At 57.7% G+C, this 21,730-nt stretch overlaps 1 protein-coding gene across 1 annotated transcript in view; it reads left to right on the top strand.

Moving 5' to 3' along the window:
- The window catches only part of JPH2 (junctophilin 2), a 61,173-nt gene extending 39,750 nt beyond the window's left edge, over window positions 1-21,423 (top strand). The window contains exons 3-6 of the mRNA XM_055139502.1: window positions 15,107-15,225; window positions 18,116-18,705; window positions 19,569-19,662; window positions 20,634-21,423. Coding sequence (XP_054995477.1) covers window positions 15,107-15,225; window positions 18,116-18,705; window positions 19,569-19,649 — 790 coding nt within the window. The 3' untranslated portion in view covers window positions 19,650-19,662; window positions 20,634-21,423. The remainder of the gene's footprint in view (window positions 1-15,106; window positions 15,226-18,115; window positions 18,706-19,568; window positions 19,663-20,633) is intronic.
- The last annotated feature ends 307 nt before the right edge of the window (window positions 21,424-21,730 follow it).

Here is a 21,730-nt window from a genome sequence, read left to right as displayed (position 1 = left end):
CCCACCAGGGCTACATTCCGCCTTGGCGCCAGCGTTCTGGGTTCAGAGGTCCCAGAAGCCACGCATGCTGCCTTTCCACCTTTCCCCCCTGTCTTAACCCTTAGATTCCCTCCCTTCCCCTGCCCCCCCCCCCCACATACACACACGCACACACACTTTCTCAGAAGACGGGAATGCAGAGAGGTGAAGCATTGTGTTCTTGCAGCTCACCTGGGGTGTGTGTGTGTGTGTGTGTGTGTGTGTGTGTGTGTGTGTGTGTGTGTGTGTGTGTGTGTGTGTGTATGTGCGCTGAGCCCAGGGAGCCACGGCCTGCTGTGTCCGTTCACAGAGGCGCGCGTCACTGTGTCTGCAGCCCTGTTACGGAGTGGGGTGCCCGTGTGACTGGAGAGGAGGACTCGAGCTCGGACGTGTCTTCCCGGACTGGCCTTGGCGGCGGCTTTGAAGCACCGCACCGCGTCGTTCCTAAGAAGGGACGGTGGGGATGCCTGAAAAGGAGGTTTCCCCGAGCCGCCCCTGCCTCGCTGGCTCCGCGTGTCTGTGGGTCTGTGCGGGGGTGCGTGGGGCGGGGGGCGGGGAGAGCGGGTTGGGCCTGTGCAGGGGAGACGGAGAGAGGCATCCGACACAGAGGGGCCCCGTCCTCCATGGGGAGGAGGCTGTGCAGGGCCGGCCGGTGGGGCCCAGGCCGTTTCCCTGGCTGACCGGGAGCAGGCGTCTGGGGGCTCAGACGGGCCTGTGGCGGCTGGGGCGGGGGGGCTCGTGCAGGGCTGGCCTGAGCGCCCGGGCACGGGGCTGGCTCATGGTCCACCCCAGCCAGAGGGGAGGGGTGCGGGGCCAGGCTGACTAATTCCGGGGCCAGACACTCTGACGATGGCCAGCGACAGGCCCGTGAGGGTCTGGGCCGCCTTCCTCTCCTGCCCAGTGGGGTGTCATGGGGACGAAGTGAGACCAGGGGGGCGTTTTTACCCTCCTGCTGTGGCCCTATAGCGGGGGGCCGAAACCACCCTCCGGGTTGGCTTGCAGGGCTGGTGTGGCCGCCAGAGGCTGGGAGTGGGCTCGGGACGGCTGGTCCCTGCCGGAGGCTGAGCTGGGAGCCCCGAGGCTGGGTGGACAGGTCTTGTGGTGGCCACCAAGCCTTGACTCCAGCCCTGCCCCATCCCCACCCCTTCCCCATCTCTCTGCTTGGCTGCCCCCTCCTCACACCTCCCTGCCCCTCCTCTCCCGTTTCTAAGGATGCTTGCTCGAGATCAGAGCCTGCGGGGTAATCCCCACCACCCCCCTCAGCACGGCCTCTGAGCCCCTTCTGCCGTATAAGGCGGTGTTCACAGATCCCAGGATTAGGGCCTGGATAGGGGGCCGTTACCCAGCCGACCGCAGAGGTCAAGGACCTGGCATGTAGTTAGCTTGCAGGAAACGGCCACTCTGGGACCTTGGGCACTCCTGCTGGAATGAGCAGAACCTCCCAAACACACACACACACACACACACACACAGATGCACACACACAGACACACAGACACACATACATACACGTGCACACACACAGACACACAGACACAAACACACAGAGATGCACACATAGACACACACAGATACACACAGACAGAAACACACAGATGCAAACACACAGACACATATACATACAGATGCACACACAGACACACACAGATGCACACACAGACACACACAGATACACACAGACACATAGACACAAACACACACAGATGCACATACAGACACACACAGATACACACACAGACACAAACACACAGATGCATACACACAGACACACAGACACACATACATACAGATGCACACAGACACACACAGATGCACACACAGACACACAGATACACACACAGACACACATACATACAGATGCATACACAGACACACACAGATGCACACAGATGCACAACACAGACACACATACATACAGATACACACAGACACACACAGATGCACACACAGGTATACACAGATGCACACATATAGACACACAGACACAAACACACACAGATGCACACACAGACACACACAGATACACACACAGACACACAGACATAGACACACACAAACATACACGCACACACACACACACACGACCTGGAGGGCTGGCAGCTCTCCTCTCTAAGCAGAGGAGAAGGTCTCCGCAGGGTCGGGGCGGGGGGAGTATAGCACCTCCAGATTCAAAGCCCACCCTCCTCCCGTCAGCTGCAAGAAATCCCTTTCTACATTTTTCTAATTCTTGCCTAGGCCCAGTTCCGAGTGCCTGATGCCGTCCGCTCAGACTGTGACCCCACCCACACCACGGGCGGGACAGTTGGAGCCCCGGAAAGCGCCAGAGCTCAGAGACTCAGAAAACGTTACCCATGGAAAACAATTCTGATCACCCCCCCCCCAAGAAAAATAACAGCATACTTAAAACATGCTTCGTTTCCTTTTTTCTACAATAAAGACATAGATTTTTTTTTTTTTGCTTCAGGGACCTCTATCCAGCCCTCTACTATGTATTTGACATATTTATATTTGTAACGTGTGAGTTAAAAATTGAAAAGAAGAACATGAAGTTGAAGATTCTAAGTTGGGCTTCCCCAGCTCTTCGGCCTTGTTGGTTTTGCTCTTAAGACTCTTCACCTTGGGGCTGGAGCTAGAGCACAGCTGGGAGGGCGTTTGCCTTGCACGCAGCCGACCTGGGTTCGATCCGTGGCATCCCATATGTCCCCCAAGCACCGCCAGGAGTAATTCCTGAGCCTAGAGCCAGAAGGAACCCCTGAGCATCGCCGGGTGTGACCAAAAAAAAAACTCTTCACCTTAGACTTCCTCCCTGCAGTCTTCATCCTTCTGGGCAGGAACCAAATCTAGCTCGATGTCCCTCTAGTGACAGTGGACAAGCCACTGTCACTAATGTCACTGATGTCTCTCAGTGCCTCGGTTTCCTCATCTGTAAAATGGTGGTAGTGCCTTCCTCACCTAGGTTCTTTCCCATTTCCTCTACGGATGCAATGATCACAGATCAATATACATGAGTTAAAACTATAAAATACTTAGAAGAAAATATAGGCACAGGTATCACAAAGAAGTTCAAAGGCCCTGGGGCTGGAGTGATCATCAGATGCTCGAATTACTTGCGACCTCAACCCCATCTCAATCCTGGTGCTGCAGACAATCCCCCAAGCACGCCTAGAGTGACCCCTGATCACAGAGCCAGCCAGATGAGGCCCCCAAACCCAAACTAAAGACAACTCCCAGAATGGGGAAGAGATTTTGAAAATCACATATAGAAGCAACTCAGGTCTAGACTCTGTGAGGGAGTTTTACAACTCATTTATCAAAAGACCAAATGCCCAGTAAAAAAAAATAGGCCAAATACCGAATAGATCTTTCTCCTAAGAAGAAAGAAATGATGTCCAACCCCTAAGCCATCAGAGAAATGCCAGCCAGAACTGCATTAAGCACTGAGATGGCATCAGGTGTGCAAGTTAAAAAGATAAACATTTGGGGTCGGGGGTGACCTTCGGGTGGGGTGGGGGATGGAGTGGGAGGGAAACTGGAGACATTATTGATGGGAAATGTACACTGGTGAAGGGATGGGTGTTGGAACATTTTTTGACTGAAACCCAATCATGAACAACCTTGTAACTGTGTATCTCAGTGTGATTAAAAAAAAATTTTTTTTAATTGGGGGCTGGACAATTGGGGGGTGGGGGTGGCAGGACTCTTGCCTTGCGTGCACTGACCCAGGTTCAGTCCTTGGCACCATATATAGCCCCCAAGGCCTGCAGAAATGATCCCTGAGTGCAGAGTCAGGAATAAGCCCTGAGCACTGCTGGGTGTGCCCAGCCCCAGAAAAAAAAAAAAAAAGGACATTAGTAGGTGTTAGCGAGGACCCTCGTGCGTCCTTCCTGCGCTCCTGAGAGCATGGAATATGGTGTGGCCACCGCCCGCCCCTTCAGAACGGATCGGCGGTTCTCAAAAGTTTAAACATAGAGGACCGTCTGAGCCCCAGTTCCACGCCCAGGTCTGTACCCAGAGAACTGAAGCCATGCATCCGTACACAGCATGGCCCACACATGTTCCCGGCAGCCACATTCAGACGAGCTGGAAGGGCCGCCACCGTGGAAGAGGTGACGGCGTACGGCTCACCCTCACAGCACAGTGCTGTTGGCCGAGGTGGCTGTGTACGACTCAACCACAAAGTATGGTATTGTGGCCGATGAGAGGAGTGAAGTGTGGATCCGAGGGACCCGCTCCTGGGCGTCCTTTGAAATGTCTAAATGATATATCTTGACCTGGGTTCAGTCACCGACACCCCATAGGGCTGCCCTGAACCCAACCAGGAGTGATCCCCGAGCACAGAGCGAGGGGAAGCTCTGAGCACCGCTGAGTGTGGCCCCCAAACAGCAATAACACAATAAATCAAAGAAAAAGAAGGATATATAATGTATGGGTATTTTGTTTTGTTTTGGGGACACACCCGGCAGAGCTCAGAGCTTACTCCTGGCGCTGTGCTCAGGAAGTCCCTGGTGGGGCTTGGGGGACCAGATAGGATGCTGGGAACCAACCTAGGCTGGCCGCGTGCAAGGCCAGCGTCTTACCCTCTGTCCTATCCCTCTGGCCAAGGGCTCGGCTGAGGCTCAGTGCTTTCATAGGGTCTCATTTGAGACACCCCCCACCCCCGGCAACAATTTTGTGAGGTGAGTGTTATCACCCCCTTTTCTCAGCCAAGGACACCGAGACCGGAGAGCAGAGGTCAGAGGTCAGACACAGTCACCTCCGCCAACAATACGCACTGAGTGGGTGAGAGAGTCCTGGCCAGATGGGTTGATCTTGGGACGAGACAGGGGCCCAGAGGGGGCCCTCGCCTGCATCCTGTGGGGGGGGGGGGAGCAGGGGTCTTTCTCAGAGGCACTGTCTCGGGCAGTGGTTCCCCTCATTCCCTTGACCCCGAGTGTCCCGGGGGATGGTCTTGGCCCCCAGGAGCCGGAACCCAGCACCTGTTTTGGGGGGAGGGCAGTGCGGCAGCACCGAGCAGTCTGCTGCAGAAAGGCCATGCTCTGTGGCACTGCCCGGGCTGGCCAAAGGCCAGCGGACACTCTGCGCCCTGCCCAGGTCTCCTCACCCCGCAGGCACTCCTGAGTCGGAAGGATTTCTTTTTTCACTTCATTTATTTTTAGCTTCGCTGTTAATATGCCTTAAAATATTTTTCGAGGGCTGGAGCGATAGCACAGCGGGTAGGGCATTTGCCTGGCACGTGGCTGACCCGGGTTCGAATCCCAACATCCCATATGGTCCCCTGAGCACCGACAGGGGTAATTCCTGAGTGCAGAGCCAGGACTAACCCCTGTGCATCACCGGGTGTGACCCAAAAAGAAAAGGAAAAAATTATTTTTTGATGTATTAGAGAACCATGATTTTTTCCCCCCTAACTTTATTTAAATACCTTGGGAAATGGTGTCTTTTAATCTTATATAAATGCCACGCCACGAACAAGGTTGTTCATAATAGTTTCAGGTGTTGGGACTGGAGCAATAGCACAGCGGGTGGGGCGTTTGCCTTGCATGTGGCCGACCCGGGTTCGATTCCCAGCATCCCATATGGTCCCCCGAGCACTGCCAAGGGTGATTCCTGAGTGCAGATCCAGGAGTAACCCCTGAGCATTACCCGGTGTGACCCAAAAAGCAAAAAAAAAAAATACAGTTTCAAGCGTTCCCTGTTCCAGTGCCAACCCCGCCAACAGTGTCGTCTAAAGTCCACCAGTGTCCCCAGTTTCCCACCCAGCCCCAGGCCTGCCCCCTCCGTGGGCACAAAATAGTTTATTTTATATTGCTCGTTACAACAAAATAGTAAGTGGGTTTATTTTTAAAAAATAGTCCAGTAAAAGAAAAATTTGTGACAATCGTTCTCTCTTACAATAGCGTTATTCCAGCCATGGTTTTTGATAAAGAACCATGATTTGTAAAGTTATCCGAAAGTTGAGTTTTCGGCATACGATGTTCTGGCACTAATCCCAACTCCAGTGTCAATTTCCCTCCACAAGTTCCCCTGGCGTCCGCCATCCCCAAGCCCGGCCTGCCACCTTGATGGCACATTTTAAACTTGGGTGGTTGTCATTTGAATCTCGTGTTTTGGCTGTCGTTGACTGTGATTTGGAGATGCAGCTGTGTCACCCGCCTCCCTCCCGTCACTGACGGACCCAAGGCCCACGACCCTGTCCCCCGTTATTTCCCTTCCTTGTCTTCTGACTCCCCCTGTCACTCCACCCATTCCTTTATTTCTTTATTTAGAGCCTGGCAAGCTCCCCATGGCGTTTTGTATTCGATATGCCAAAACAGTAACAACAAGTCTCACATGGAGATGTTACTGGTGCCCGCTCGAGCAAATTGATGAGCAACCAGATGATACAGTGATTTATTGATTGATTGATTTATTGCTTTTTGGGTCACACCCAGCGATTCTCAGGGGTTACTCCCAGCTCCCTACTCAGCAATTACTCCTGGAAGTGCTTGGGGACCCTCTGGGATGCCGGGGATCAAACCTGGGTTGGCCATGTGCGAGGCAAACGCCCTCCCCGCTGTACTATCGCTCCGCCCCCCCCCCACACCCATCTCTTGAAAGCAAACAAAATCAGTTCTGGGATTTTTCTCTGAGCCAGGCGTATGTCTGTCTGCTCTGCCAAACCCCAATGGCCGTCCTGGTCCCGGCAGTCTTGCCAAGAGTCCCATGACCGCCCATCTGCAGACTCAGAACCCGGTTTGATGACGTCGGTGCTGTTCTTGTCCCTATGTCCCTGATAAGGAGGCCGGGCTAGGGCTGGCTCAAGGCTGGATGGGGCAGAGCCAGACCGTGCACCCCCCCACGCCCCCAGGCCATGTCCTGGAGCACCTGCCTTTGCCGAGAGGCCGCTCCACATGCCCTTCGAGGCTGTGAATGTGCCCCGGGCACTGGCGGTCCACAGTGGGTTTGGCTGTGTGTCCCCAGACAGCGGTGGGGCCGCGTGGCTGCTGGACCGTCTGAGTATGGGGCTGAAAGCTGGTCCACTTTCCAGCTGCTTGACCTTGAGGCAGGGATTTTGCCCCTCTGGGGTCATTTCGGGTCAGCATAGCCCAGAACTGGGCACAAAGAACTCACTAGCAGGTGGATATCACTGGGGGGGGTAGTTTTTTTGTTTTGGGGCCCCACCCTGAGTGCTCAGGAGTTATTTCTGGCTTTGCATTCAGGGATACTGCCTGATGGGCTTGGAGGGGCCACAGGGAATGCCAGAAATCGAACCCGGGTCAGCCACATACAAGGCAAATGCCCTACCCGTTGCACTATCTCTCTGGCCCCAGATATTACTGGGTTGTGTGTTTTTTTTAATTAGTATTATATCTGGCTGTGCTCTGGGGTCGCTTCTGGTGGTAATTGGGGAATCAGGTTCAGCCCAGGGATTGAACCCAGGCCCCCGACACGCGGAGCCTGCTCTCCCGCTTTGAGCCTGACCATCAGAGCAGAGAAGAGACAGTTGCTCAGTGAAGGCCTGAGAAACGGCCTGGCACACTTTCGTTCAGGACCGAGCGGTGCATATTTCTGGCCTTATGGGTCACCCAGTCTCTATAGCAACTATTTAAGATGCAAAACAAAAAAGCGTGTTGTGTTTCCGTGGGCTTTTATTTATGTGGACACTGAGATTTCGTGTCATTTCTTGTGTCAGAAAATATAACTCTTGTGTTTTCCCAGCCGTTCAGAGATATAAGAGCCATTCTTGGAGCAAGCGAGAGAGAGAGAGAGAGAGAGAGAGAGAGAGAGAGAGAGAGAGAGAGAGAGAGACAGACAGAGAAAGAGAAAGACACAGAGAGAGAAAGAGAGAGACAGAGAGACAGAGAGAGAGAAAGAGAGACACAGAGAGAAAGAGAAAGAGAAAGAGAGAAAGAGAGAGGGAGATAGAAAGAGACCGAGAGAGAAAGAGAGAGAGACAGAGAGAGAAAGAGAGAGAAAAAGAGAGAGAAAGAGAGAGAGGGAGATAGAGAGAGACAGAGAGAGACAGAGAGAAAGAGAGAGAAAGAGACAGAGAAAGAGACAGAGAGACAGAGAGAGACAGAGAGAAAGAGAGAGACAGAGAGAGAAAGAGAGAGAAAGGGAGAGAAAGAGAGAGAAAAAGAGAGAGAAAGAGAGAGACAGAGAGAGAAAGAGAGAGAAAAAGAGAGAGAAAGAGAGAGAGGGAGATAGAGAGAGACAGAGAGAGACAGAGAAAGAGAGAGAAAGAGACAGAGAGACAGAGACAGAGAGAGAGACAGAGAGAGACAGAGAGAGAGTGCATGATTGTGAACCAACTCAGGTTTGATCCCCGACACCACAAAAGGTTCCCCCAAGCCCTGCTGGGCGTAGGGGTGGTCCGGGTCCCTGAGTCCCAGCACCACAGAATCCAAACAGCACCATGTCCTTGGACATCCTCTTAGAACTGCTGGCACAGGTGGCTGAGATTTCTAGGAGGGGCCCCTGGGCCCCCTGAGCACTGCTTGGGGACTGCTCCCCGCTCTCCTGCAGAAACAAAGCCCAAAACACAAAACCAACCAACCAACCAGGCCACCGTTCTTAGCTCCCAGAAGGTGCAGAGTCAGGCTGGGGCTGGGCTTGCGGCCGGCCGGCTGAGGATGTCAGCTCCGCGGGGATTCCCGGAGGCCAGGCCTGCTCTGTACGGTGTGCGAGCAAAAGCGTCTAGCACGCATCGGCTCTTCCTCTAGCGCTGAGAGCTGAGAGAGCCAATGTGCAGAGGTGGGTTTTGCGCTGGCTTCTTTTGGCTGGGAGGCGGGAAGGAGGGATCTAGCTGGAGGCTGACAGAAGCGTAAAGCCACGAATAAGTACAGGGAGTGTGTGCCTCAGTTAGTGAGGCCAGCGGGTAGGGACAGCTGGTCAACCAGCTGAGCCCTGACAGTGGAGTTAGGGGAGGGGATGTGAGGGTGTCCACTGTGTGCTGCCCCCATCTCAGAACCACCTGCTGGAAAAATAACCTAGATGACTTCAAGAAGAGTGACTGAGCCCTGACCCTCTCCCTTCCCTTCCCCAGGAAACCCCCCCCCCCCACAACACACACACACACACATAACACACAAGGAAGTATGACCCAGGGATCTGAGGGAATCACAGAAGGGAAAGTTTCTGCACTTGCTTCCTCGCACCTCGACTCCAGGAGGGATCCTGGTGCTAGAGAGAAAACTCAAGGCTCCTCTGTGTGTGTGTGTGTGTGTGTGTGTGTGTGTGTGTGTGTGAGAGAGAGAGAGAGAGAGAGAGAGAGAGAGAGAGAGAGAGAGAGAGAAGGGGGGGAATAGGGAGGGAGAGAGGAGGCTGAGAACTGCCCCCCTGCAGAGCCAACTTTCGTATCCAACCCAGACTTTTCAAACTTTAGGCAGTAGTGGAAACATCTAGAAAGTTTATTAAGCAATTTCCTGGCATCATCCTCCAAAAATTTCTGGTTGATTTGGTTAGGTGGGGAGCCCGAGAATCTGCATATCAGGGGGCTGCGGGGAGGCACTGCAACAGTCGGACCCTCTCCCTATCCAGGCAGCCCGTCTGCCTGCGAGACCCCCTCCGGATGAGCTGGCCAAGGAACTCGAGAGCCTTGAAGGCTCTAAGTAAGTCTGAGTAATCAGGACTTCAGTTGGAGACGGTAGGACACCTGGCAGAGTTTGAGCAGGAGACGAGGCCACTGGACTCACGGGGTGGGCAGATTCTCCCAGTGGCCGTGCCCAGGACCCACTGTTGAGGGAGGCAGCCTGGATGCAGAGAGAAAGAGAGAGGGGTGCGTGGGCAGACTTTGGAGCCAGCTGTGGGGGAGTAGACTGGAAGGGAGAACCCTGGGGTTCCTGCATGGAGACTGGGGGTCTTCCCTGAAATTAGGGGTTCAGGAACGCAGAGAGAAGGGCTGGGAAGGGATTCAGTCGAGCCAGGCTAGTAAAGACGGCAGGGGCTGCCCTGCCCAGCACAGCCGTCCATGGTGCGCCTGGGGCCGGCACCCGTTGGACCCCTTGTTCTAGCTGCCCTGGGGGCTGGGGGCTGGGGGCTGGGGGGCTCCGTTGATTCTCTAGAATCTCCCGGGCTCAGCTGGGGGCTGCCTCTCCCGCCCGGGATTGTGTGTGCGTGGTGGCCTCCCAGTTCACTGGGAGGAAAATTCTCTGCTGCCATGACCAAAATAGGACATTGTCTCTGTTTGAAGGGGTGCCTGGCCCTTTCGTCCGTGCCCGCCCCCCTCTCCCCCCGACCTGGGTTTCAGGATCCAGGGAAAGCCCAGGACTTTGAGTCACATTCAGATCACCGGCTGTGACACAGGCTTCCGAGCCTACGGATGTGGATGTGTGTCTGACACCGGGCTTGGATGTCACGCTTGTCTTCTTCCTTCTCTGCCACGCCACCGTCATCGTCCCGAGCCGGGTGGTAACTTCGGTGTGCTTTAGGAAGCGGAGGGAGTTGGGGCCACTCCTGGCTCTGGACTCGGGGGCCGCATCTGGCTGTGCTCGGGAGACCCTGTGGTGCCGGCAGTTAGGCCTGGGTCTCCGTATAGAAAGCAGTGCCCAGGGGCTGGAGCCATAGCACAGCGGGGAGGGCGTTTGCCTTGCACGCAGCCGACCCGGGTTCGATTCCCAGCATCCCATAGGGTCCCCTGAGCACCGCCAGGAGTAATTCCTGAGTGTATGAGCCAGGAGTAACTCCTGTGCATTGCCAGGTGTGACCCAAAAAGAAAAAAAAAAAGAAGAAAGCAGTGCCCAGCCCGTGAGCCATCTCACCAGCGGGCGTGGGGAGTTTTGGCTGCCCCCTTGCATCCTGGAGAACGATGCCTAGCTGAGTCTTTTTTTTTTTTTTTTGCTGGGCCATGGCACACCTGGCCGTGCTCAGGGGCTGCTCTGGGCTTTGTGCTCTGTGCTCCAGAGCGTCTTCTGTGGTGCACAGGGGACCATGCAGCACCAGGGCTCAAACCCAGCCTCCCCCATGCAAACCCTCCGTCCCACTGAGCTTCATCTCTCCAGCCCCAGACACACTGACACTCCACTTTTCCCACCTGCAAAGTCAGGGGCAGTAACAACTGCCCTCCAGGCAGTATCGAGGCTGAGTGGGGTGTGCAGGGGAAGGGCCTGGCGTGGGGTCGGAGCTTAACAAATTTATCTTCCTTGTTGTGGGCACAGGTCTGTGCCGGAAACTGAGATGCAGCCATAAGCACGTGTGAGTACACACATGTGCGCGTGTGCACTCACACACACATGCACACACTTGTGTGCACACACATACACATGTGCGCACACATTCACACACATGCACACATACACATGCACACATACATGCATACACGCACATACACAAACCCATACATGTGCACACAAACATGTACACATACGTGCACACACAGGCACCAGGCTCTTTCCCCTCCTTGCACACGTCCCTCCCTCTACCTGATTTGCGGTCCTCTCCCCCACTCCTCTGGACCTAACTAGTTTTTCATTTAAACATCCCCCAGGAGACTGTCTGACCGCCTGCCTGCAGGAGTCACCTAGAGTTCCATGCTGGGCCGTATTTCTATTGCATTCTAGAATATTTGTTTGTGGAACTGCTCTCTCAGTTGCAGTCTGGGACCTTTTATTTACTGACTTGCTATTAAATTGTTCTGGCACTTTTATTTCCATTTTCATTGCAAGACCCTCCCGCTTGGCAGGGAAGGCAGGGACTGTCTGTCCTCAGCTCCTAGCTGGGCTCGGTGCATGCTTCAGAGTCTCATGCTCAGCATCTGAGTCCAGCTCTCAGAATGCCGACATCCATTTCCAACAATATCCGAGACTCCTCTCTTCATTGCAGCACAATTCACGGTCGCCAAGATAGGGAGCAGCCCAAGTGCCCACTGGTGGAGAGAGGATAAAGGTGTGGTTTCAACCCTCTGTGGAATACTACTCAGCTAGGAAAAGGATGCAGTTTTGCCATGTGTGACAGCATGGCTGAATCGTGAGGGAATGGGACTGATGAAATAAGTCAGGAAGAGAAAGTCAAATAATAACTGGGTGATATGGATCTTCTGCGGGATAGAGAGAAACAAAGTGAATAGACAAACCAAACAAAAACCTATAGGTGAGGTGGCTAGCCAGCAGGGAGAAGGGAGGGAGTGGAATGAGTTTAGGGGGTGCCGACCGCGTGGTGATGGAGAGTGAGGAGAATCCTGGGAAGGGTGTGGTAAGCTGTTTGTCTCTCCCCTCCCCCAGGAATGTTTTGTGATTTACAAAATCATTAATAGAGATGTTTCAGGCATACAGCATTCCAAACTGATCTCAACACCAACATCCCCTTCCCTCCACCAGTGCCCCCAGGTTCCCTCCGAGCCCCGAGCCTGCCCCCTCGGCAGGTATATTACACATTTATTTCATATTACGTGGTACAGTGAAACTTAAAGTAATGGCAAACAGAATTATCAGAAAATAAATCAAGAAAAGTCAGTTCGTGATGACGAACTGCTCTATGTATTTAACCTTTCTCAGTCTAGCCGAGGACAACAACGTGCCCCTTTACTGAGTGCCACGCTCAGTGCCACACGGTGGAAAGTTTCTTCTGTCCTTTAAAGAAGCTCTTTTCATGCTTCTTGCAAAACTGTTTCAAGGCCATGACTTCCCTAAGCTGTGTCCTGTCCCGTGAAACGCTGTGTTCCTTTAAATCTGAGTGCTGATCTAGCTGGGTAGAGTCTTCTTGGTGAGGCATCCATTTCAAGCCTGTAGCCTGTTGAGCAGCGCTGTCTTGAGTAGGCCGTGGTGTGGGTGGACCCTTAATATGGCTCGGGCTGTTGTGGCAGCAGCTGGGACCCCCCCCCCAGCAGGGAGGGGCTGTGCCTCCCGTGGAATTTACCCCCTGAAATGCCTTGGGCGCTGTCAACCAGTGTTCCTTCCACGAATAAGTAAATATGCGACTAAGTAAAATGTAAAGTTTGGACTTCCAAAAAAAAATTGAAGCCTAGCCCTGGTGTTGGCTGGCTCTGCAATTTAGCTCCTTAACCCATTTGTGTATCCGTGTAAAAGGGAGAAAACTAACATCCCAGACTCCCGGGCAACAAGACACCTTACTCCACCTCGCCATATAATTCCCTCAGAACCGCGCCTGGCCCCTCCTTTGGTGGGGTAGTTGGTATTTCAGTAGGTGCTTCTGTTCAGCAGAAAGAAACATCTCCCCCATTTCAGGGGGCTCCTCTGGTGCAATAAACACTCAGGGGTGCTGACGCAAACACGTGACATCCCATCGTCCAGTTGCATGTTCCGTCTTCCCTGTGGGCCATTCCGGGAGGGGGACTTGGCCCTGTGCAATAACCACACAGGGACCCAAGTTCCTCCCACTGCGGTGCCCAGGGTGGGGGTGCAAGAGTTTGGGGAGTCTGTGAATTCGGGTACGCCCTTGAAGCTGAGATGCAGATTCGGGTGCAGGTGGTTGAATGTAGGGGTGTGGGTTAGAGGTGCAGGACAGAATGGGGGCCCAGCAGACGAGCTGTGATCTTTCTTGGGGTCCCACCAGAGCCTGACTGGTATTGATTTGGCTCCTCTTGGGGCCTGAGGGGGCAGTTCCAGAGGCGGGAAGTGTCACCCGTCCTTGTGGAGGGTGGCCTTGGTTTGGGGGGCTATTGTGACATCTAGAACAAAGTGCTTCTGTTGGTAGCAGTTCTCGGGGACGGCCGTGAGCCGTAGTCGTCCATGCAGCGGCTGGAGTTGGGTGCCTTTGTCCAGTCAGGGGTGCTGGGCAGGATGCCCGAGTGACTTCAACAGATGCGGCAACTTCATCTTGGTTTCTATTTGCCTCAAACAGGAATTTATCATTTTCTTCAATGACACAAGTAGGCCATAAGCCACAGCGATAATAATCGTATACTGCAGGGCTGGAGAGTAAGTGGGTGAGGTGCTTGCTTTGTACACAGCTGACCCAGGTTTGATGCCCATATGGTTCTCCAAGCTCCCACAGGAATGATCCCTGAGCACAGAACCAGGAGTAAGCCCTGAGCACCAACGAGTGTGACTCCAAAACAAAACTATTCTGTGACTTTTCCCGTGTGTGTGTGTGTGTGTGTGTGTTTGTGTGTGTGTGTGTGTGGTGGATAGACCACACCCGACGGTGCTGAGGGCTTACTCCTGGCTCTGTGCTCAGGGGTCACTTCTGGCAGGCCTCAGGGGGGACCCTATGTAGTGCTAGGGACTGAACCCACCCCTGCTGTGCTCAAGGGAAGCACCTTGGCTGCTGTCGTATTTCTCCAGCCCAGGACTCTGCGACTATGTCACCAATGAAATCACAGATATTTTCATGTCCTACTAGAGCAGCAGTTTTGAAATATCCTTTACGTCAAATCTTTTCTCAAATGACGGTAATGAACCTTCTTGATACTTGGTAAACAAAGGGACGCTCATCATTGTACTAAACTGTCCTTTCAACTACTTTGGTAGCGGTGTCAATGCCCTTGTCTCCCTTTAGCCCTGTGTATTTTGTGCGTTTTAAGACATTTCTGGCAAAGGGATCAAGGCTACCCCAGACACAAAGAGTGTAAAACACAAAAGAGGTTGAATATCCTCTGCGTCTCCATTGTGTTCAGGGTAGGGGGGGTAAAGAGGGAGGGAGGGAGGGAGGGAGGGAGGGAGGGAGGGCATGGCGAGGGTGGGGAGGAGACAGAGGACTCCAGGAAGATTTGTTTTGTTTGTTTTGGGGTCAGACCCAGCAACGCTCAGGGGTCACTTCCGGCAGTGCCTGATGCTCTATATGGGCTGGCAGGGATCAAACCCAGGCCACCTGCATGCAGGGCAAGACCTTACCCACTGTACTCTCTCTCTGGCCCCTCCAGGGCTGATTTTAAATGGGTCAGACCCAGAAGTAGCAGATAAAAACCTCACATCTTCCCACAATGCACTGGCCAGGCCTCAGTCACGTGAGAGCACGCAGCTGCAAGGGAGGCTGGGAAATGTAGTCTCCTACGCGCACGGCAGGGAGAGGAACCCCCTGGGCCCCCCCGGGCTCAGACACACACTCACGGACAGGACTCCTCTGTCCCATCTGTCCCTCTGCAGGCTGGGGGGAGGGGAGGGGAAGGAATGGTCCTCGGGGATACTGAGTCTCTACCCTGTTGCCTCTCTAGGACGAGCCATGCCAGGGCCAAAGCCGAGGCAGCGGAACAGGCCGCCCTGGCTGCCAACCAGGAATCCAGCATCGCGAGGACGCTGGCGCGGGAGCTGGCTCCGGACTTCTACCAGCCAGGTGGGCCCCGCAGGGTGGGGCAGGGGTCCCCGGGTGGGCGTGGCGGCGGGGGAGGCGGGAGAGGCCCGGGATCTTTCCCTTCTGGGTGGGATTGGTGGTGGTGGTGGTTGGGCGAGGGCGTTGGGTAACACAACTGGAATCAAGAGACACTGAGACTCTCAGCGCTGGGGTGAGGCGTGAGTTTGTATGCCCACAAAGTCCCAGCTCACTGCTTCCCAGATGGGAGACCTCAAGCAACTTCTCGCAACACCAGAAACCTCAGTTTTCCAATCTGCAATATGGGGGTAAGAGTCATGCTTGCCTCCGGCGGGGGGCGGGGGCGGTGGAGGTTCTGGTGGAGGGGAGTGTAGCCTACGGCCAGGTCCACAGCAAGTTCTCTGCAACTGTGGGCTGTGGGCCCACGAGTAAGATTAAATTCCACTCAGCATGATGGGTGCTGGGGGTTAGAACCGGGCAGCCTCAGCTCTGGGCAGGAGTGGGGAGGGTGTAGAAAGGGGTGTTGTTGGGGAAGGCTGGGCCCGGGAGGGCGTGAGTTGAAGCCTGCAGGGCCCCACCACGCGCTCACCGGGTCAGCGGGTCTCAAACACGAGCCTGCCAGAGTTTCTGACTTGACGGGGCAGGGCTGGAGCCTGGGAATGCGCATTGCTGATAGGAAGCGGGAGCCTCGAGAACTGCGCCCACACTCGGACAACGGGTAGTGCTGGCCGGGGCCGGCGGATTCCGTGGAAAAGGCAAAGGCAAAGAAATAGCAGGCGGGCAGGGCCGGGCGCTCCCGGGCAGAACTCAGCCAGCAGGTCGGTGGAAATCAGGCTGTGGAGTAAGAAGAGATCCCGGCTGGCACCCGAGAGGGAGAGCCCCAGAGGGTGGGAGGTGGGGGTTCTTACAGTGGAGGGCTTTATGGTGAGTATAATCAGGCTTGCATTTGCTAAACAGAAAGACCCCAGGAAGCCTAAACTGAACACTTGGGCGCCAGGCGGCTGGGTGGGTGCCCGGGAGGGTGCTGTTTCCCAGTCCCGCGCGCCCCCTGCTGGTCCAGGAGGAGAGCGACAGGCTTCCCGACTTGCCTTGGGCTGGCAGCGCCAGACACCTGGTGTCACAGGCTCCCGAGCTCAGCTTATTTGTTTGCTTTTGATTTGCTTGGGGGCCACATCCAGCCATGCTCAGGGGTTACTCCTGGCTGTGCACTCAGGAACTACACCTAGCGGTGCTCTGGGGGACCCTAGGAGATGCTGGGGATCGAACCCCGGCTGGCCGCATGCAAGGCAAGAGCCCTACCTGCAGTGCTATCGCGCTGGCCCCCAATTTACATTCACTTTCTCAGTTAAGCCTTCCGGGAGTATCTGTGAGCGAGGCACGGCTGGGGCCGCTTTGCAGATATGGGAGAGGAAAGAGAGCACTGTCACTGGCAAGAGCATTTGCTCGCGAGACCCACTTGCCTGGTGCAGGTCCCGGCTCTGCACTCAGCTAGGCTGGATCTGGGCTGGAACCTGCCCGAGCCGCCCCCCAGCCTCTGTGAGGTGGAGATGAACAGCATCAGCCTCGTGACTCTCTTGGAAGTACTTAGACGAAGTGATGTTTGGAAAGTGCTGAGGTCCAGTGCTGGGCACACACGCAGTTGGGAGTGAAGGGATTGGAGCTGCTCGTACCCAGGCCCTACTGGGTCTGAACTCGGCCGGGGGGGGGGGGAAGTCAAAGACTTTACCAAGAGCAAAACGGTTGAAGCAAGAACAAATCAAATTTACTGAAGAACAATAGTGCTATTGCTGAGAGCACAGCGCGTAGGGCATTTGCCTTGCACGCGGCTGACCCGGGTTCAGTTCCTCCATCCCTCTCAGAGAGCCCAGCAAGCTACCGGGTATCCCACCTGCACGGCAGAGCCTGGCAAGCTCCCCGTGGCGTATTCGATATGCCAAAACCAGTAACAACAAGTCTCACAATGGAGACGTTACTGGTGCCCGCTCGAGCAAATCGATGAGCAATGGGATGATAGTGATACAGTGACAGTGAAAGAGCACTGTTTCGACTGACAATGGAGACCTCTAAGAAACAGCTTTCTCAAGGGGTGCTTTTTTGGGGCGGGGTGCACACTCAGTAATACTCAGAGGTTATTCCCAGCTCTGCACTCAGGAGTCACGTAGTGAGATGCTGGGGATTGAACCCAGGTTGGCCATATGCAAGGCAAACATACCCCACCCACTGTGCCATCTCTCGGCCCCTTGTGGGATGCTTTTGGCTGCGTGTCTGAGTTGCTTTAGGCAGGAATTGTCTGCTTTCTGGAGGTCCATCCCGGGAGGTGGTGAGCAGGAACACGTAGCCAATTAGGAAGAGGAAGTAAATTATAAAATAAGCCAAACCACATAAAAAAAGATGAGCACATAATTTGGATCATCTATGAAATGTTCTGAGCCTGTCATGTAGAGAGTAAAATGCACGTGAAATCACTTAAACTTATCCCGGTAGGGGGTAGCGGGGCCCATTGTGGGAATTGGGGTGACAGATGCATAGAATGTTTTGCAGGACCAAGTTGGGCAGGGGTATCTAGGCCAGTTTTAGGAACTGGGGGACAGACGGTGCATGGGCGGGGCCCCTGCAGTCTCTGTGGGGGAGCTGATGATCTAAGCAAGGCGGTGGTCTCGACGGCCAGGCCTTGGAGACGGGGTGGGCGAGCTAGGCGTTCAAAAAAAGCAAAACTTGGGAGTGTGTGGGGGGCAAACCCAGCCGTGCTCGGACTCAGTCCTGGCTCTGAGCCCAGGCATCACTGCTGCAGGGCTCCGGGGACCCCCTGGGCAGCCCGGGCTTAACCGCAGCCGGGCCACGCCAGGCTGCACGATCGCTCCGGCCCCGCAGACCAGGGGCGGGGGTCCCAGCCTCGACCTGTCGCCCCCCGCAGGTCCGGAGTACCAGAAGCGCCGGCTGCTGCAGGAGATCCTGGAGAACTCGGAGAGCCTGCTGGAGCCCCCCGAGCGGCCCCGCGAGCGGCCCCGCGAGAGCCCGCGCATGCACGAGCGCGCCGGGCTGCCCGCGTCGCCCCCCGCCACGCCCCCGCGGCCCCCGCGGCCCGGCGCGGCCGAGCCCGGACGGCGGAGCCCGGGCACCTGGAACGGGCCGCCGGGCGCAGGCGAGCTCATGGCCATCGAGGCGCTGCGGCCGCCGCCGCCGCCCGCCGCCGAGCCTGAGGTGGCGCTGTACCGCGGCTACCACAGCTACGCCGTGCGCACCGCGCCCGCGCCGCCCCCCGACGACGAACCCGCGCCCCCCACGCCCGAGCCCGCGCCCCCCGAGCCGCCCGCGCCCCCCGCGCCCGCGGCCCCCGCGCCCGAGCCCGCCGCCCGGCTGGAGCCCAAGCCCATCGTGCCCAGGGCCGAGCCCAGGGCCAGGGCCCGCCGGACAGAGGCGCGCGCGCCCGCCAAGGGGGGCGCCAAGAGGAGGGCGCGCAAGGAGGCGGCGCTCGGGCCAGACGCGCAGGAGGAGGTGGAGGAGGTGAGGCGGGGCGAGGCGGGTCTGGGAGGGAGGCGGGCCGGGGAGGTGAGGGGCGGGGCCTGGGAGGGGCGGGGAAGCCAGCCGGGTTGGTGAGGGGCGGGGCCTGGGAGGGGCAGAGAGGCGGGCCTGGGAGGTGAGGGGCGGGGCCTGGAGGGAGGCGGGGAGGGGCCTGGGAGGGAAGGGGCGGGCCTGGGAGGGAAGGGGCCTGGGAGGGGAGGCGGGACGGGGGCGTGTGGGGCGGGGCCTTGGAGGGGAGGGCGGGGCCTTGGAGGGGAGGGGAGGCGACATGGGGCCGGGGAGGGGTGGGCTAGGTTGCGGGGGAGATGAGGTGACGCAGGCAGGGCCAGGGAGGTGAGGGGCGGGGCCAAGGAGGTGAGGGGCCCTTTGGGCGGGGCCGGAGGAGGTGAGGCCTCCTCAGGGGTGGTGTCTGAAGGAGGTGAGGAGGGTCGGGGTCCCAAGGAGGTGAGACCCCCCCCAGGGCGAGGTATGGAAGAGGGGAGGGCCCCCCTAGGCGGGGTTGAGAGGAGGTGAGCCCCCCCCCCCCCGCCAGGGTGAGGTATGGAGGAGGGGCGGTCCCCCCAACCCTCCGGGGCAGGGTCCAGAGGAGGTGAGGCCCTGGGGGCGGGGGCGGGCAGCTGTGGGTCAGGGTGCCGGATGGAGCCCTGCACAGACCCTGCAGCCTCAGGCGCCCAAGGGCGTGCCAGGGCACTGGGGGGAGGGGTGATCGCCCCCACCCGGGCTGGGACATCTGGACTGGCCTCCACAGCAGCTGTGCTAGGGGTGAGCAGGGAGGGCTTCCAGAAGGTGGAGGAGGTGCCCGCGCTGGGGTCGGGGGTCAGTCAGCCCCTCTCCGCTGCTCGCAGGTGCCCAACACCGTCCTCATCTGCATGGTGATCCTGCTCAACATCGGCCTGGCCATCCTCTTCGTCCACCTCCTCACCTGACCTTCGCTGCCAGGTGCCACTGAGGGGAAGCAGGGGGGCACCCCAGCGGGCACCCCAGCGGGCCCCGGGCAGGGCGGGGTGGGGGGGAGGGCCTCCGCGGGGACGTGACAGAAGCTGCCTCTGCCTCTGCGCCCCCCAGTCACATTCTCACATGCTCCCTGTCACGCACACACACACACACTCACACTCACACTCACCACACACTCATGCTCTCACGCAAGCTCACACTCTCATACGCACACACACTTACATGTACCCTCACATACACAAACTCTTACTCCATCTCACACACAAACTCATACACTCATACACTCTCATACACGCCCTCTCACGCTCACACTTCGTCTCACACAGAAACTCACAAACGCTCAAACACGCTTGCACTTGCACCTTCTCACACTCACACACACACTGTCATGCAGCCTCTCACAAACACACACGAACCCTCACATGCACGGTCTCACACAAGCTCTCTCCCACACACTCCCACACACCCTCCCACACGCTCTCCCCCACACACACACTCCCACACACTCCCACACAAACCCTCCCACACACCCTCCCACACACCCTCCCACACACAACCCCTCCCACACCCTCCCACACACACACCCTCCCACACACCCTCCCCCCCCACACCCTCCCACACCCTCCCACACACACACCCTCCCACACCCTCCCCCCCACACACCCTCCCCCACACACACCCTCCCACACCCTCCCACACACACACCCTCCCACACACCCCCCACACAACCCCTCCCACACCCTCCCACACATTCCCCCACACACACCCTCCCACACACACACCCTCACACACACACACTCTCCCCCACACCCTCCCCCACACAAACTCTCTCCCCCACACAGACCCCCACACGGTCTCCGTCTCATCCACGAGCCCTCCCGCTGTTCGCACGCAGCCTGGCGCGGGTGGGGCTCTCGGGCGTGTCTAAGGCTGACCCGGCCCCCTTCTCCCCACAGCCCCGGAGCTCCTGCGGGGCCACCCAGCATGGACGTGGACCTGGCGCCTGGGACACACGGAGCCCTCAGGAGTCCCCGCGGAGGCACTCGGGCACCCCAGGAGTGGGAGATGCTGAGGCCGGGGGACGCTCTGCCCCTCCCCCACGCCCCTCCCCAGCCGCCTCGCCTGGTGCCCCCGCCCCTGGGCCGGCCTCCCCCGCAGCCAGCCGGGGACCCGCGGCAGTTGAGACGCGCGGACTCCGCTCACCGCACACACTCTGCCTTGCTTCCGGACGTCGGGGTGACGGGGACACGGGCCGGCCCGCTGCCCGGCCTCGGGGCTCCTGTCTCTGGCCCCGAGCCAGCCCGGGGGTCGGGACGGGGGGGGCGGGGCAGGGGCGGTCCTGCTTTGGGGTGCTCAGGCCGGTCTTCAGGGACGCCCAGGGCTGGCGAGAAGAAGCTGCTACTGTCCCGCCGGGTGGCCCCGGGCCCCAGCCAAGCCCCCCGCCGGCTGTGGCGTGACACGGGAGCCGCGGGGCTGCAGTGGGCCGGCGACCCCCCGGAGAGAAGGGACGCGTGCCCGCCAGGAGCCAGTGTTTGCGTGGAGCCTGCTGACCCGCGTCTGTTCCCCGCGGCTCTCGGCCCCGGGTGCTTGGCTGTCGGCCCGCCCGGGAAGGACAAAGGGACAGACTTCCGGGCCGGCCGTCCCCGCTTTCCCGGGGCCCGGGAGCTAAGCCCGGCTTCCCCAGGGCGCGGTGGGCTCTGCCCCTCCCCGCCCCCCCCCCCCCCCCCCGTCCCCCAACCCTGCCCCTTCGCTCAGGCTCTGCCCAGCCCTCACCGGCCCTTCTGCAGCGGGCAGCGTGGGGCCCGGCTCTGCATTTCTGTGGGGGCGTCTCCGGGCTCCGGGCGGGCATGGGGGGGTGACTGATCAGGGCTGCCGGGCCTCGCCTCTGAGGCCCTTGTCCCGCCGCTGTGCTGGGGCCTCGGCCTTTGGCCGCCAGCGCCCCTGGACTAGTCTGGGGGCTGGGGCTGGGCCGAGGGCGAGGGGGCCGCCGGCTGCAGGAATAAACGTGCATCCTCTCACGGGCTCGCGTCTGCGTTGTCTGGGAACTCGGGGC

This window comes from Sorex araneus, chromosome 5, assembly GCF_027595985.1.
Source record: "Sorex araneus isolate mSorAra2 chromosome 5, mSorAra2.pri, whole genome shotgun sequence".
Classification (NCBI taxonomy): Eukaryota; Metazoa; Chordata; class Mammalia; order Eulipotyphla; family Soricidae; genus Sorex; species Sorex araneus.
This window is presented reverse-complemented; position numbering and strand designations above follow the sequence as displayed.